At 37.8% G+C, this 18057-nt stretch overlaps 1 protein-coding gene across 25 annotated transcripts in view; it reads left to right on the forward strand.

Annotated features, from left to right (window-relative positions):
- The window catches only part of CLASP2 (cytoplasmic linker associated protein 2), a 153004-nt gene that overhangs the window by 87392 nt on the left and 47555 nt on the right, over window positions 1-18057 (forward strand). For 14 of the 25 annotated variants that reach the window (XR_012672581.1, XM_075143120.1, XM_075143125.1 and 11 more), the window contains 7 exons: window positions 3148-3207; window positions 4390-4467; window positions 5047-5214; window positions 7983-8038; window positions 9194-9364; window positions 13466-13489; window positions 16373-16390. Coding sequence is in view for 24 of the 25 variants with exons in the window: in XM_075143120.1 (XP_074999221.1) it covers window positions 3148-3207; window positions 4390-4467; window positions 5047-5214; window positions 7983-8038; window positions 9194-9364; window positions 13466-13489; window positions 16373-16390 (575 nt within the window). In the remaining variant the exon portion in view is untranslated. The remainder of the gene's footprint in view (window positions 1-3147; window positions 3208-4389; window positions 4468-5046; window positions 5215-7982; window positions 8039-9193; window positions 9365-13465; window positions 13490-16372; window positions 16391-18057) is intronic. The other 11 variants (XM_075143122.1, XM_075143128.1, XM_075143135.1 and 8 more) reach the window with 5 other exon arrangements.

Raw genomic sequence — 18057 nt, forward strand, 5'->3', positions numbered from 1 at the left:
TCTGCCATACTGAGGGACATGCACTGTATCCTTCTGCAGAATTTATTCTAATTTAAAATGTTCCTAACACTTACTGAAAAAATACCTTTTGATTTAAAACGAGAAGGAAAAAAAAAAGCTGTAGTTGAATCTGTGTTGCTCAGTCTAATGAGAATAAACAACACAGGTATTGAGAGGCATTGGGAGAGCATGAAACATATATACATGTCTTTGCGAAGAGCCAGCCTGAGCCTATTAGTTACTGGTAGGGCCAGATCTGACAGGCCTAGTGAGGTTAGCTCTTGTTGAAGCTCTACAGGGTACTGCATGCAGTGTGTGCCAGCACCTTGCTCTCCTGATGCCAGGAAGACTTCGTAACTTTTGTGCAATGCAGTTTGAATGCGTGGAGCTACGCTGTTTGATACTGTGCCCAAAATAATAAACCTCCCATGCTGGGGACTGTGGGATTGAGACAGTGGCTGCTACCGTAGATAGGATGTGGTGGGTCAATGTGTTGTCCTGTTTAACAACTGAGGTGCATCTTCAGCATGTTGCTTTTTCCAGGAACATGATACCTGAACACTTGGATTGGCTCTTGACAAAATTAACTGGTTTCTGACAGAATGTCACTTTCTGCACAGAATTTCACAAAAGCAGTTAACGCTGTTTCTGGACCCACGCTACCCCTGAAAGCGATATAGCTATGTGTATGCAAGAAATAGCTTGAGCATCTAAACTATTTGCTCTGAATCTAAGCTGTCTTTGTATCCAAAGCAAGTATTATCTCAACCCAGATTATACTGACCTGTCATAATTTCTGGTTTCACTGCAAAACAATTCACAGGGCTTCAGTGCCTCCGCTTACCACGGCTTTACTGAGGAACATTAGACTGTAGGTGGCTTTGGTACTGCAGTCCACAATCCAGTAAGCATCAGTGAAGGTGGCCAAAATTGCATTGTTTTCATACTGACTTCGTTCCTTTGGAAAGACAAAGGAAAACTAGATTGGTTATAATAGTGGAAAGCCTCTCAGGATTTCTTGCCATGTCTTGTAGGTGTCCAAAGGATTTGGGCAGAATAAAAATGAAATCTGCCCCTCCAGAACAGGCCAAAGATGCAACATAACCAGAAAAAGTACTAGTTCCAGACAGTAGAGTCCACTGCCTTTTTGAAGACTCGTTATCTACACCTTCCTAATCCGTGTCGCTTTGATTTGTTCACCAGGATCTAGCTTCAGACGTATTTTAAAGTATGCCTTTTGCTAATGGCTGTCTGCTAAATCGTCAAGAATTCTGAATTAATAATGAATAAGGTTACATAACTTAGTTTGTACAGTGCCAGCAAATCTTAAGGAGTGTGTAGTGGTTTAACCCTGGCTTAGCTGGCAGCTAAGGACCACACAGCCACTTGCTCACTCCCCCCTGGTGGGATGGGGGAGAGAATCAGAAGAGTAAAAGTGAGAAAACTCGTGGGTTCAGATAAAAACAGTTTAATAGGTAAAGCAAAAGCTGTGCACACAAGTAAAGCAAAACAAGGAATTCATTCACTACTTCCCATCGGCAGGCAGGTGTTCACTCATCTCCAAGAAAGCAGGGCTTCATCACATGTACTGATTACTTGGGAAGACAAAATGCCATCACTCTGAACATCCTTCCCCTTCCTTCTTCTTTCCTCAGCTTTTTATGCTGAGCATGATGTCATGTGGTGTGGAATATCATAGAATCCTAGAATCATTTAGGTTGGAAAAGACCTTTCAGATCATCAAGTCCAACCGTTAACCTAGCACTATCAAGTCCACCACTAAACCATGTCTGTAAGCACCACACCTACACGTCTTTTAAATACTTCCAGGGATGGGGACTCAACCGCTTCCCTGGGCAGCCTGTTCCAATGCTTGACCACTCTTTCAGCAAAGAATTTTTTCCCAATATCCAATCTAAACCTCCCTTGGCGCAACTTGAGGCCATTTCCTCTCAGCCTATCACTAGTTACTTGGGAGAAGAGACCAACACCCACCTCGCTACAACCTCCTTCCAGGTAGTTGTAGAGCGCGATGAGGTCTCCCCTCAGCCTCCTCTTCTCCACACTAAACAGTCCCAGATCCCTCAGCCGCTCCTCATAAGACTGGTTCTCCAGACCCTTCCCCAGCTTCCTGGCCCTTCTCTGGACACGCTCCAGCACCTCAACGTCCTTCTTGTAGTGAGGGGCCCAAAACTGAACACAGTATTTGAGGTGCGGCCCCACCAGTGCCGACTGCAGGGGCACGATCACTTCCCTACTCCTGCTGGCCACACTATTTCTGATACAAGCCAGGATGCTATTGGCCTTCTTGGCCACCTGGGCATGCTTTGGTCAGTTGGGGTCAGCTGTCCCAGCTGTGTCCCCTCCCAAATTCTTGTGCACCCCCAGCCTATTCACTGGTGGGGTGGGGTGACAAGCAGAAAAGGCCTTGACTCTGTGTGAGCACTGCTGAGCAATAATGAAAACATCCTTGTCTTATCAACACTTCAGCACAAATCTAAAACGTAGCCCCATATGAGTTAGAATCATAGAATCATAGAATCATACAGGTTGGAAAAGACCTCTAAGATCATCGTGTCCAGTTACTATAAAGAAAAGTAACTGTATCCCAGCCAAAACCAGCACAGAGTGCTTTCTATATGCAGGGCACTGTACTAATGGTGTCATGTTTTCCTTTATGCTACATACACAGTAATGACAGATGAAAGGATTGGAATAGTGTTTGAGATAGAAGTACACTGCCATAGAAACATTACGTTGTGACTTAATAGCTGAATTTTTAAAGCATTGTTTGGGGTTTTTTAATATTAAGATTTTATAGTTTGTACAATTTTTAAACTTTATTGATTTTTGTCTGTTATTTTGGGGCTAATGAAACTAACATAGCATATGTGTAATAACATGACAAACGGTTAATTGAACCACATCTATTTTTTTGAAGTTTAGGATTAGTTAGCCCGCATGTTTGCTTTCTATACAGAATATTTTAACGTTGCAATAAGGCGACCAATGTCCTTATTTGACAGATAAATGTACTTTTATTTTATGTATTTTTTGCCCTCGGGGGAAAGAATAAAGTTATTGTTTATTCCACAAGCACATTAGAGAAATGAGTATTAATTACAACTTTTTGTTCTGTCTTTTTAGGCGCTCCTTTGAATTTTTAGACCTGTTGTTACAAGAGTGGCAAACACATTCATTGGAAAGGTATGGGCCAATATACTTTTTCCCCAAGAATAAATTGCTAATGAATTTTAAGACAGAAATCTTTTCATTGAATCCTTTAATTGGATTATGTTGTTCAGTGTTGGCGAACCTTTCTAGCATAGACAACCTTTCTAGCACAGCAGGTCATGTGGCTCATTCAAGTGCTAGGGAGAAGGAGAGCTGTATGCCCAGCCTTGACTTCGTGTTGCCTCCTCTGCTTACCCTCTGCCTCTTCTTCTACGCCGCATGTGAGCAATGTGTACCATGCTTTCTCAGAGTTTCACTTATATCATGTATCCTGTGCAGCAAAGATGCACAGATAAGCATCTGTCTTTTCTCCTGAAAGGAGGAAATTTGTGTGTTCGCCATAAAAGAGGGCAAGTGAGATTAGGCTGGAGGACTTTTTCTGGTAATGATTAAGAGCACACTGTAGCTTCTCCAGGTAGGTAGGAAAATAGTATATGCGTTAGCCCTGCAGAATGTATACTGTAAGCACAGAGTAAGAGCAAAGGGACTACAGAGCCTCCAGAGAAAGCTCTGAACAGCTCATCCAGCTCCAGAGTCACCTTTCAACCCCTCAAGGTGCTCCTGAGAAAGGGAGCAATGGGGAGATCACTTGATTTATGTCAGAGTGTGTATGTATGTATTTTCAAAACAAAATAAAACAGCACCCTGCCCCCCCCCCAAAAAAAAAAAAAAAAACAAAACAACCCACAACCTCAATTGAATGAAAATCTGTTTATCATCACAATTTTTGGTTGTTCTGATGGGCGCTTTGCTGTTCTTTGAGGTTTAGAACTCATACGCCAAAAGCTTTCAGAGGTGAATTTCCAGGAAAGCAAGCTTACTAATCTTAACTTTTTCCTTTTTCTTACTATTAATATAGTAGGGGAAATAGTTTTTCATTTCAGGAAATAGGTGTCTTTAAAACAGTATTTTTAAATAACTTTTTAAGTGTGTCTGAAAAGTAGATTATAATTCTTTAGATTGAAGGAGAAAGCTTACCTAAACCTTTACAGAAGGTGCAATTATGTTATCAGTGTGCTTAAGCATTTGTTTACTTCATATCTTGGAACTACTATCTCAGCTGGTTTTTACTTAGAGTAATGTTAATTAAAGTGTAAAACTTTACTGCTTAGAATTTGGAGTAGCAAAACAGCATGAAGAATTTCTGTCTTCTAGGCACGCAGCTGTCTTGGTTGAAACAATCAAGAAGGGCATTCATGATGCTGATGCAGAAGCAAGAGTGGAGGCAAGAAAGTGAGTTTTGACTACATTTTGCTCTGAAAAATTTTGTTTTACATAAGCAATACAAGGCTCTAATTGGAGGTGGGCGGCTAACTATGGCTGAAGAAGAGGACACAAGTTAGATGGAAAATTGATGTTTCTGTTCTCCGAGTCCTGAATTAATATCTGGTTTCTTTTGCAAAAGACATTCTGGAAGTTGAGGCAGTTAATACTGTCGTGCAGCATTTGAGGATTCTACTGAAACAGGAGTCATAAAGGTTGATATTGCTGCATAACCATTCTTTTCTTTCCCCTCAATAAGTCATTAAACAACTGCAGCACTTTGACTAGTGGGTAGGCCAGAGAAGAATTTCTCTTGGTAAGTGAATGTGAGAATTTCAGAGGATAGACTAAGTTATTTTGAAAAGATTAATTCAGTCTATGTAGCTGGTTTCTTTTATGATTTGATGAGCAGTATTGTATGCATTACATATTTTCAGTCTGAGTTCCTCTCCCTCCCATCCCTGGTTCATTCTGTAATCTTTACTTCCTGACTCTACACTTTGAAGAAAATATAGAGCAATTACATGTGGTTATTCTCTTACTTTGCAGGGCTTATCTGGGTCTTAGAAATCACTTTCCTAATGAAGCTGAGACTCTGTACAATTCTCTTGAGCCGCCCTATCAAAGAAGCCTCCAGACCTACTTGAAGAATTCTGGCAGTATAGCATCTCTCCCTCAGTCAGACAGGTCATCCTCCAGCTCACAGGAGAGCCTCAAGTAAGGGTCACTTAACTGTTTCTGAGCCTATAAACAAATAAAAACTATTTCTCAAAAGCAAATGAGCCAGACTTCTGTGGTGTACAAGAAAGCTGCAATTGTATTTTGTCACTTTTAATTTTGGAACTTTTAATTTTTTTAATAAAAAAAAAATCTTTTATTATGTTTTGCTATATTACCCCCAGCAAGGTGAAAAATAAGGGCAGTCATTAACTGGATTTTAGCAGGCTGTTCTTATGAATATATTTATTCCTTAGCAGTCTCTTTTACACCAAAATATCTTCAAGGTTCACATCTTGATGTCCAGCATTCTGGTGCAATGAGCAAGTCTAGGAAACAAATAATGATGTTACTCCTTTTTTATCCCTTTGCACTGGGAAGTATGAGAAAGACATTGACAGTGAGATTCATTCACATCAGAGATCTTTTTTTTTTTGCTGTCTTCACAGTATTGAATACGTATTAGCAGTGTTTTGCAGCTATGCTAATTACTAGAGGGTGGGTCTGTGCTGCAGTCAATGGTTTATTAAAATGTATAGACAATCTTGAGTTGAATAGATTAAAGTTTGCTTAGGTACCAATGGCAAAAGAAATCTATTGGCTTTTTAGTGGAAATGTAAAATAGTAGTAGTAGTAATGTGTAGTGATTTTTTCATTTAAATTCTGGAAAGCTTCCTCAAAGTATTCAAACCTGTTAAGGTTTCAATTCAGATGCTTCATTTCCAAAGCCAGAGAACTTGTCTGTTCACTTTTGACTTGAAAGCAAAGACTGCTTCCAGCATATTTAAGGACCTTTAAAGGTCCCTTCCAACCCAAACTATTCTATGATTCAGTGATAATGGAAGTTAATTTTTATTTTTGTCTTTTTTTGGCTGCTACCTTAAATACCAGAGGTTTTCCCTCTTCTATGTCAAATCTTATCTTTCCTATGATACTTGTAATTATAAAAAACATTTTAAAAATAATTGCCTGTAATGTAGGCTATTGCTAACACTTCATTTTCCACAAACAAGTGTTTATTCAAAGATTAATTACTCTTGTTTAAATTAATCTGTATTCCCTGTCTGAAAATCAAAGTGCTGTTAATGAGTTACTAGTAATAAAATGTTAAAAACTAAATTACAGAGAAATTAGAATCTTAAACTACTCTTAAATCCTCAAGTAAATGTTACTTACTTCCTGTATTGCAAGATATGCAAGTACTACAGTACAGAAAGAGAGGAGTAAAATAAGAGATGAACAGAAGAGGTCATTGTATTGGAAATTAATTAATTTTTAATGGCTTTTTCACTAATTTTGCATTTAAATGCATTTTGTTTTCCCTGTGCTACCCAAAATTACATTTCTGGCTTCTAATATAGATGCTGAGTTCTCCCTGTATAGACTAACTTAGGAAATACGGGTATGGTTTTCCTAAAAGACTGATCCTCCATGATTTTTGACCCTCTGAACTTATAGCTCTTACAGATCATTGGTCAAAAATGATTTTAAAGGGAGTGGTGGAATAAGAGAAATGTGGTGACTTGTGCCTACTGTATGAAACTGCTTAAATGAAATGTGCAAGTGCTGAAATTGTAAGGGTTGTCTAGGTGTTCTGTTTGGAGCAACTTGTAAGGTCAGGATGCACCCAGGAGCTCTGCCTGGGCCTCCTCAACTTACTTGCAGCAAAATACCTCCAAAACACTAGTAATGTCAGAAAAGCAAGTATTGTTCATAATAAGCTGCAAATACATGCTCTTCTGTGAGGGGTTAGGTAACAGTGCTGACCTCTATATTATCACTGAGACCTGAGCTAATAACTCAGATAAATATACAATATTATGCATTTCTTTTCTCTCTGCTTTTTGGTTTAAAATTGGAGAGGGATTATTTTTACTGATGTTGACGTTGAGACACTAGACTCAGGTTGTAATTTGCCTATTGATGAAATAGTCAGCTATTTCAGCAAATACAAACCTTCCCAGTCAGATAAATATTTAGATGGCTAGATATGAATCAATGAATAAAGTATCATGCTTTGTTCTACTAGTCTTTTCCCTGGTCTCTCTGACTGCATTTAACCCTTCTGAACCAGGCAGAAGGAAGGGCTCATAGTTAAACTTGAGTAGACAGAAAGATTTTGCTTCAGCAGCTACTCATTTTTTCACTAAGAGTAAACAGAGAGAAAACATAGAGGAAAAGACATGGGATTTTTCTCCTTTTATAAATTGTGGGAGCCTTTAACATTCAAACAGGGGAAATTCAGTCTAGCTGCTTGGCAGTTCTAACATTTTCCTTTCTAATTTGTAATTCGATTCTTGGGAGATACAGGATTGGAAGACGCTTACGAATTGCACACCTGTTTTCCTTGTTGCTGCAGATACCACTTCACATAGTTTCTTTCATAAATCAAGCTTTTTGTGTAGCTCCTGCTATTTTTGTTTGACAGCTGATTTAGAAGATCAGCCCTGTGGTTAAAACCTTGTACAGAGCACCTTAAATGTTTGTGACCAAGTCTGCAATGCCTGAACTTTGTGTTAGCAAAGTGTGCCTATTGGTAATCTAAGGATTAATGCTTAGTGATTAAGATGTAATTTTATAAAATACAAAAGGTAAGATGATTGTGTTTTCCTTATAATTCTGTATTCAATGTGTTTATCTAAAATATGCTGAAAAAGTTGAAAGGGAGAAAAGAGCAAAAGATTTTTTTCCTCTCTGTTATTGTTGCCTTTTGGACTTGATAATGAGACTTACTAATTGGGTATACTGACTTTTTAAATTTTTTTCAGTCGGCCTCTATCTTCTAAATGGTCTGCAGCCAGCCCAGCAAGCCTTGCAGGCAGAGGTGAGGTGCTTGCTACATAGTGCAGTGCACAATAAATTGTTCTTTATGTTCTTTGAACTAAAAGTTTTAAATGCAGCTTAAAACCCTACTGTCTTAAGCATTTACCCTGTTTCCAAGTTGAATAATGCTGTGTGTCACTACAAACTGCACCTGGAGCTAAGATTGCCTCATACTTGCTTCACATTTTATGTATTTTCAGTTGTTGCAAGTATAAGGCATAATTTGCTATGTATTGGTACTATTAAATGATCATCTGTCTTGGAGTTTTGTCATGGAACAGTCACATTCAAAGAAGCAAAACATTATTCTATGGTCTATTCATGATTATTAGGCTTATGGCATTTAGAAGTGAAGGACTTGTACCTTTCATCTATTCACGTGTTACTGCTGTTCTTTATAAAAAAAAAAACAAACCACACAGATTTGTAATTCAAAGAGTTTAATTTTGTCTGGAGTTTTTCAGAATTTAATATCTTCGTTCTCTTTTCACATAATGCGTTTGTAACTCTTGCGGAGTAAATCATTGAACTCCTTTTTACAAATGGCCGGTAATTGAGAGTGCTTGTTTTCTGAATACTGAAACTGTTAAAGGGGAGTCAAGTTTTGAAGACATAAACCAATGGTTAGAATTAACTGAAGTGAATAGTTAATATTCAGTAAATAATAGGACATGAATATAAAAATACTTTACAGAAGATTAGACCCTAAAGCAAATGAAGGTATGCATTCACTTTGCGTGTGGCTTTATCTTAGCTGAAGTGTGGGAATATTATCTTTCCTCAGTATCACAAGGGATGCTGTGAATTTGCTTACATTTGTGAAGTATTCAATAATGTAATAAATTACATAAATGTTTAGGATTAGGTAATTTGTACTAGGGTGGGAGCATGTGGTTTGTATTAAATAATGGTAAAATTTCATGCTGAATGAATATAAATACTGCTGTAAAATAAACTGTTCTTTATCTGAATTTCAAGGCAGCACAAGGTCTAGTTTGCTTCTTAACGTCAGGAATATTTTGTTTAATATTAACTTGACTTATACTATTTTACATAGTTTTCTGTACTTTTTGCAGTAGTAGAAAATGTTAACCTTTCAAATATAATTAATTTTATTCATTACCAACTAATTTCCTAATTTTTTTTTTTGTGCTAGTTTCAGGCAGCAGCAAGAGTGTTCCAAGCCCAGGAACTCTGCAAAGGTCTCGCAGCGACATTGATGTTAATGCTGCCGCAGGTGCAAAGGCCCGCCATGCTGCTGGACAGACAGCTGGAGCTGGGCGCTTGTCAGCAGCTGGTCTACCTCCAGGATCTTACGCTTCACTAGGTAAGGGAAACATCTTTACGATACTGTGAAATATTTTTTTGAGGTTTTTGATCAAAAAGTTATGGGAAAATACTTCTACATTTGAAAAATTGTCATCATTTTTAGTAGTATTGGAATATTTCAAAAGAGCAGGTGTTCTGAAGTTACCAACTTTGCTAGATGTTTTATTTTTCTTGTGCTGGAAGAATGCCAATGCAAAGAATGTGTCCATACTATGCTCTTTAAATATGTTAATCTGGAATTAATATTAAGTATTGGAAGGAGCAGTACCTTCACTTACCAGCAGATGGTAATCATGGCTTTTTTGTTTCTGGAAGTAATATGGAAATGAGTGTTAGGACTCTTGATTTTCCATTTTTGTCAGCACTTTAGCTGAGTGTTTTACAACAATGCTAAAGAGACATCCTGGCAGTGGTGGCTTCTTCACGAAATACAGAAAAGTTTTACCCAATAATATACAACATTGATTTCATAGCTTTTTTCCTAAGCATGTTGATGGAGCTATGTGTATGTTTTTATCTAGGTGACAGTCTTCATTGATAGGAATACTTGCGGTTAGACATAAAGTGCTACAGATGATAAGAGTGCAGAAAAGTATTTGATGGTGGTGGTGGTGATAGATGCTAGAACCTCCACTAAGTGGGGAGGGTAAAGGAATATGGGCATGTTTTTGTTCTTTTTAGGTTATCCATACTGCAGGGGTAGCAATGGGGGAAGCGAGGTTCAGTGTTCACAAAACTGTTAGTTTTTTCTTCTCGGCTTATGTGTCAGCTAGATCACCAAGAAGGCACATCCTAATGTCAGTATTGCCGAAGGTGATCACAAGAGAGCAGAGAAACTATATAGTTCTTCTGATTTGTGTTTGGGGAGATGTTAGGATACACTTAGGCTATGGTTTTCAAAGGTTTTGGTTGTGCTTTTTTAAATTAAAATGTGAGTTAAAATATTTTAAATGAATTGATTCTTTTGTCATGAGGGCCTGCTTGAAATGGTTTGAACACCATTGATTTTAGGATTAAGTTTATGAGAGTGAGCAATGCTGACTAAAAGGAGTACTTGCTACTTGAAATGGTAATTTCGCGTGTGGGCTCCCTCTAGTGCCCATGCGGGGGAATCAGAGAACCTGCTGGGTAGTAGGTGGGCACCAAAGTTAAGCTGCTCAGTTTGCTTGATGGAAGAGATATGCTTGTGGTTATCACTTGAGGAATTCTCAGTTCCTCCTAACTTAATGCCTAAGAGCCTGAAATAGGTCAGAGTATTGCCTGGTCTGTTTTGGTGTGCAACAGGGCATATTCTGAATCTCCGACAAAGCTGGCGTTCAGCTATTGTGAGAAGAAAAAGTGACACAGAGCATGGTAGTAGAAGGAGAAAATTGTCAAATGGAAAACGAAGGGAGAAATCTTTCTGTTAATCTATCTTCTTCATGCTGCTGAAATGAAGGGACTACTTTGGTCTTCAGGAGTTTCACAGAAGATTAGCTCTTGATTGGAGTATTGGTTTGCTTTCAGAACGTTTTAAGCAATATGTGATTCATGCCCAGAATTTTGTAAGCAAGAGTTGAGAAGGGCACAGAGGTTTTCAGGCAAGTAAATAGTGGTGGTTTTGTGCAGGAAAATAAGAGAAATAAAGAAATAGCTTATTCTCTTTGTAGTTTATAGATTAGGTGAGTGGGGAAGAGGAATAATAGGCAGTAAGTCCAGGTCATGTTCTTTTGAAGGATTTGAGTAGCTGGAAAGCTTTGCCTTGCTAGCAGATGCAATCAGTTGCAGAGAATAATACAATGGTGGTTTGAAATGGCAAAATAATGTGATACTAGCAATGTATAGTAAAATCAAATCCTATTACAGATAGTATAAGGGTAGTGATAGTCAAGGAGACCAAGGTTTATTTACAGTCATACAAAAGCAGTACCCCTTGGTTGATCTTGGCTCATTCTCCTAACAGTTTTTTAACAGAGGTAAGGTAATTTAAATCATAGAATCATAGAATCATTAAGGTTGGAGAAGACCTCCAAGATCATCGAGTCCAACCATCAACCCAACACCACCATGCCCACTAAACCGTGTCCCTAAGCGCCACACCTACACGTCTTTTAAATACTTCCAGGGATGGGGACTCAACCGCTTCCCTGGGCAGCCTGTTCCAATGCTTGACCACTCTTTCAGCAAAGAATTTTTTCCCAATATCCAATCTAAACCTCCCTTGGCGCAACTTGAGGCCATTTCCTCTCGGCCTATCGCTAGTTACTTGGGAGAAGAGACCAAAACCCACCTCGCTACAACCTCCTTCCAGGTAGTTGTAGAGCGCGATGAGGTCTCCCCTCAGCCTCCTCTTCTCCACACTAAACAGTCCCAGATCCCTCAGCCGCTCCTCATAAGACTGGTTCTCCAGACCCTTCCCCAGCTTCCTGGCCCTTCTCTGGACACGCTCCAGCACCTCAACGTCCTTCTTGTAGTGAGGGGCCCAGAACTGAACACAGTATTTGAGGTGCGGCCCCACCAGTGCCGACTGCAGGGGCACGATCACTTCCCTACTCCTGCTGGCCACCCTATTTCTGATACAAGCAGGATGCCATTGGCCTTCTTGGCCACAGGGGCACACTGCTGGCTCATGTTCAGCTGGCTGTCAGCCAGCACCCCCAGGTCCTTTTCTAGCCGGCAGCTTTCCAGCCACTCTTCCCCAAGCCTGTAGCGTTGCATGGGGTTGTTGGGACTCAAGTGCAGGACCTGACACTTGGCCTTGTTGAACCTCATACAATTGACCTCGGCCCATCGATCCAGCCTGTCCAGGTCCCTCTGCAGAGCCTTCCTACCCTCGAGCAGATCAATGCTCCCGCCCAACTTGGTGTCGTCTGCAACATGACACATACTTGTCCCCTCTTACCTATGTAAAGAGTGTGACTGTTGTGTGTTTGGCTATGGATTAACCATGGAATCCACCCAAAAATATTGTTTGCTCTTAGTTTTTGAAAGGTAACCTTAGAATGGATGGAGTGTGAATCCAAGCAAGTGCCATGTTTCAGAAAATGAGCTGATTTGTAAACTTCTCCCCTGTGTTCATTTTAAGGGGGTTTATACTAAATCCAAGTTTGGCAACTTAAATGACAGAATTGTCAAGATAATGCTGACCATGGTACTAAAATGCCTAGAAAATGTTACCGTATTTCCGTAATGCTTTCCACGTCTTCTCAGGTGTTGCAGTCAATACCAAAATAAATAACATTGTCTCCTCTGGAGCTTGAATTTATTTTCATTTTCACCCTTACTTAGAGAAACACCCACCTTTTGCTTAAACAGCTGCCAAATTTAGAGCCTCAGAGGACCACAAGTTCATGAGCATAGTAATCTATAATTGTCTCCACCCATCTCTTCCCATTTTATTATTAATAGAAGAATTCTTGCTTATTTATGTTTGGTTTTTTTTTTTAAAGACTGTTCTAGAAGCATGAGGATGTTCTCTGCTTTATTTATTGTTAATGTTGACTGTCTTTGACATCCTTAAGTATTAATGTCTTTTTTGAGGAGACTTGAGCTGTAATTATATATGTCTTACGATAAATATTTTAATTTTGATTGTTACTGTCAGAATATGTGTGCACTACCTTCCAGCTGAACTGGTAAATCTTTAATGCTTTTAAACCAGAGTGGAACTTTCTCCCATTTGTCCTTTTTGTTGTGATGTCTTTTTCCCCTCCTGTCCCTTACCCCAGGTGGGGCTTCATGCTCAATAGCAAATTTGGTAAGAAATAGAAATATTGTGGTTCAGTAATGATATAAATATGTACTGATGCTTCAGTAACTATTGACACCGAGCATGAAACAGTTTATTTTATTGTAAGGGTTTGCTCAAATCTGGGTAATACGGAGAGATTCAACATCCCTGTGCAGGGTACTTGTACCCTGTTCTGCAATTTTTGTGCTTTGGACTGAGAGAAACCAACTTTACTTAAGGTAGCTTATACATGCATGAATTAGATAAACATGTCTGCTGTGTTTAATATTAATGTATTTTCCTTAATTAATGTTTTATGACTCTGCTGTGAACACCTTTATTCTAACACACTAAGTTTTCCATGTTTCTTTGCCTGCTTGTTCAACAAAGAGGATACTTCTGACAAGATGGATGGTAAGAAATTGTTTAGTCTGTCCTCTAATTCTATTAAATGTTTAGTAATGTGTCTTTTACATAAAATTATTGATGTTTAATATTTTTGTCTGTTCATTAACAAAATACTATGCTGTTTTCATTAACCCCTATGTAATCTTGATATCTTAATGTGTGTTGTGTTATTGCTGTATTTGTCAATGTTTTTGATGATTGGTCTGTATCAGCAACAGAAACTTTATCAGAAATTGGATGTTACTCCTGTTTTTTTAAAAGCTCTATTAATTACAGAGCAATTCTGTAATCAATACATGCTTTTTTAAACTAGCTCTAATTCCATCATGTTTCATAGTTTTTCCTATAAAGTAAAATTTTTTGACTTCTTGGCAGAACAGCAATGGGAGAGCAGAAGATGCTTGACCACATTATGGAGGATTTAAAAAACAAACAAACAAACAAAAAAACCACCCCACTAAAATCTTCTCTTTCAAAAGTACTCTATCAAAATCTAGTCTGGCTACATAACTTTAAGTGCCTGTAAATCCTGTAATACAATGTAATTCTATTAAAGAATAGTTTGTTAAGAAGACCTACCTGGTAAAATAGCTTACCAAGTATTCCAGCTAAGTTTCAGCGCTTGCTTTTTCTTAATTCACTGTATTAAACACATGGAGGGAGTTGTCCATATGTTTTTATCCTAACTGCAAAGCAGTTGAGAATCAGGCTTCTCACAGCAATTGTCTGTTTCAGGTGTGTGTAAGTAATGCTTCCCATATCATAAAATGACAGTGTCACAGCTTGATGCCTGATAATTCTAGTTCTAATTTATTGCTGGGGAACGCTTAACAAGTCAGTTATGTTTGCTACTTACTTAATAATTCTTGTCACATGTGTTTATTAACAGTACATGTTTCAAAGAATGAGTAGTTTCCTGGAAGCAAAATAGGTGATATTTTTCATAGAAATGAAAACAGTAAGAAGGTAGATCTCTCAAACCCAGAATCCTGAATCATTTTAAAGCACAGATAGTTAGTTTTATGAGAGTTACTCTGGGAAGAATTTGAGCCATTTTTGACTATTGCAGATGGCAAGCCTACTTTAATAAAATGAGGGGGGTTTGTACAGGACAGTAGTATCTGTCTCGCTTATTTCCATATCAGATTTCCTTATGTTGCATATAATAGGATTTATTTATACCTATCTGTGCTAAACAGTTAATCTTGAGCTTTTGCACTTTGTCACCAGCAGTAAAAGTTCTTAGGGCCATGTGTACAGGCTTTTTATTTTGTTCAGACCAGTAGTCACAACTAATTGTCCCCCACACATCTGTTTAAAAAAGGTAGGGGAAGTGCTACACAATTCATCAGAAGAATAGGGTTTTTTTCCTAGAGGATATCTGTAGGGATGAATGTGCAAGACAGAATGAACACAGCTTAGCTCTCCAGCTGTAGTTGTATGATGTAGCTGCTCTGATCTAACCACCACCAGGAGGAACTAATCGTTTTTCCTTTTCCCACTAATCTTGGCCACGTGTTTTTACCACTTCTTTCACTAGTGCCTTGTAGTACTCCATTATCAGTCACTGTAGGTGAACAAACTCCAGAAAAATGATTTCATAACACAAAAGTGAATAGCATTCTGTTATTTAGCTTTTGGAGCTGACAGTGAGCCTTTAGCCATCCAAAACAGGTGGTAGCACAAGGGTGGAGAAGAAGGAGGAGCAGAATCACCCCATTTAAGGAGCAGCTAGCTGTTAGCCTGGCTTAGGTGTTGCATAGAACCTGCCTTTCAAGATCCAGCTCTGGAAGAATGTTGGATTTGGGGGGGTAGTTTAGGGTTTGGGTTTTTTAATACAGACTGGCAAATTTGATCTGGAAAACTTTGAGGCACTGCTATATACATATTACTGTAACTGATTTTTGTGAAGAAGCATTGAAATTTACACTGAATTAATTTTTTAGAGGGAGTTTTTAAAAATAGTGCCTTGAAGATAGTATAATATGAGAAAGCCATAGCCAGATTTGCTGAGAAAGTTAAGTTCAGGCTAGCCAAAGACATTAACGGATGTTTTAATCATTGTAGTTCTCTTACAAGGCAGAAATGGCAGAGAGTGAAAACAGAAATGGAAATACCCTTTCATTTTTTTTGAGGCATTTAACATTTCTATCACATATACTATATATTCTATTCCATAATCAGATTTGTTTCAAAGGAACTTAGAGAGAGGAAGGATTGCTGTTTAGATAGCTTCCTATCAATTCCTAGGTACTGATGTCAGTAAAAAGATTTGTCCAACTCTCATTTTGTCGTAGTCCAGCCTTTTTAAGCTTGGCGTACTTGTTCAAGTGTGATCTGGTTTCAGCAAGCTCATATGACTTCTACTTCTCTGAGCAAAACTCGATCTTATGCATGTAGATACTCAGAGTAATCATGAATTAAATTCAGAGAAATCCTCCTTGCTGGCAGTTCCTATCGAATTATCACTGTCCAGTATGGGAAACTCTGTCCTTGTGTTTTTCTCTGAGATAATTTATAATAGTACATTTTATATTTTCAGAAGAGCTTGCACTAAAATATTTTTAATGTCTGTTTTGATCTGTACATGTCATTTTGTTGACTTATCTCATAGATTTACTTTTTTTCTATTGGATTTTTTTTTGGTGGTTTTGTAACAAATTTGGAAGGCACTGCTATATGTCGTGTTCTTGTAAATCACTAAGTATAGTATGGATGTTTCTTGATAATTTTGCTTCAGTTCAATAATGGAGTTGCAACACAAAAGCTTTAGACCTCTTGACTTGATAAAATTTATCAAGATTCATTCATAAGATTAATCTCAAAAAGGAATTGGAGAGACACAGTATTGTTTGGAATATCATGTATTTTATTATTTTTTCTGTTTAGGAACAGCTTCTGAAGATGGTAAGAAAATATTTTGTTAGAATAGCTAATATTTTCAGCTTCATATTTTCATTGATACAAATTAAGCTTTAAAAGTGGACTGTGGTCTTTCTGGGGCTTTGTGGAGGTTCATAACTCCAGGTAGCTTATGCATCTAATACTTGGTTGTCATGTAGTATTTTTTAAATTCTTTTGCTTTTATTTTAATTCTCAAGTATTCATCTGCAGTAGAAGTGTCATTGCTTAACATTTTTAGTGTGAAAATATAGGAGCTTTATAATTTTGCATTTGTTTTTTAAAGCGAATCTTGTCACAGTATTTCATCAAATGTGTTCATGCTCTGGGAAGCAGGTGCTACTATTACTCATCTCTGTGCAACTTGGGAATTCATTTTCAATATGCTATTAGCATTTAAACTTGTCATTAGGGAATGGATGTAGAGTCTCCAAGTGAGTTAACAGTTCATTTGCCTCACAAATACAAACTGGTTTTTTACTCTGATGAAATTGAACCAGGTTCCAAGTGATAATTTAACATAGTATCAAAATAGTGGCACTCTGTATTCCTAAGTTTTTGGGCCAAATTCTGAAAGCAGTTACATGCCTTGCAGTCTCACAGCACTCAGTGGGAAAACATTGCCATTGCACGGGGATAACTAGTAGAGTTTGGACTAGTTAATCTAACCGTTCTTGCTAGCGTATTGTTTTCTAATAGTTTAGTGAATAACCTCCTTTGTCCTGATTCTCTTCTTATAGACTCTCATCTATGGCTATTCTCTCTACTTGGATGAATAATATTAACTTGGTTGGTCTCCAAACTCTGCTGTGGAAAGCCTAAAGAGGCTAGAACTAAATAACAGTCTGTGTACCTAATTCTTCTGGGTCAAATATTGACTCTACATGTCTAGAAAATATTTTAATTATGCTGTTTTTAAAAGTGGATTACTTGTTGAGCTAGATCTACCCTATACAAGCTTTTGGGGTTTTGTTCCTGCAACTTATAAGAATTATGGTTAGCATGGTTTTGGTTTTTTTTTTTTTTCATTTTTCTGTTGTTTGAGAGGTTGGCTTAGGAAATGTAGTACACAACTACTATTTTCTTTTATGAATAATCTTTCAGTTACCTATAATTCATCCAACTGGGGTCTTCCTTTCTTTTGTAATTTCATCGTATACTCTGGATGTTATGAGGAACATGGCTAATAATGCAGAAGGGTTTAACCCAAAACCAAGATGGTTTGGCATTCTAGAGAGAAGTGAATCTATTGTTTTAGTGGTAGATATGTGGTTTAATCTGTCTTTTCCTCAGTTCTTCTATGTGTTGAGGAGAGTAGTATTTCCTTATATCATGTTGTCACTGAGAAGTACTTAAGTGTACTTAGTCTTTGCAAAATGCTGTAAAAGGCTTGGGAAATCCTGTAGAAGTCTATATGACTGTGGCCAGGAAAACGGTAGAATCTTCAGTAACAGAAAATCTAGTATTTAGATTTCTAAAAAGAGGAATGAAGTTGGGAAGAAACCTCAGAACCCTATTCAAAAAATAGTCAACATAATTTTTGTAGTTTTACTACAGCAAAAGTAGAATTACAACTACAAGTAATCATGGAAAGACTGTACCTGATACAGCAACATTAGCTTATGCATTACCTATTATATTTAATAAACTTCCCTTTTTTTAATATAATCAAC

This window comes from Calonectris borealis, chromosome 2 (assembly GCF_964195595.1).
Source record: "Calonectris borealis chromosome 2, bCalBor7.hap1.2, whole genome shotgun sequence".
In the NCBI taxonomy this organism is placed as follows: domain Eukaryota; kingdom Metazoa; phylum Chordata; class Aves; order Procellariiformes; family Procellariidae; genus Calonectris; species Calonectris borealis.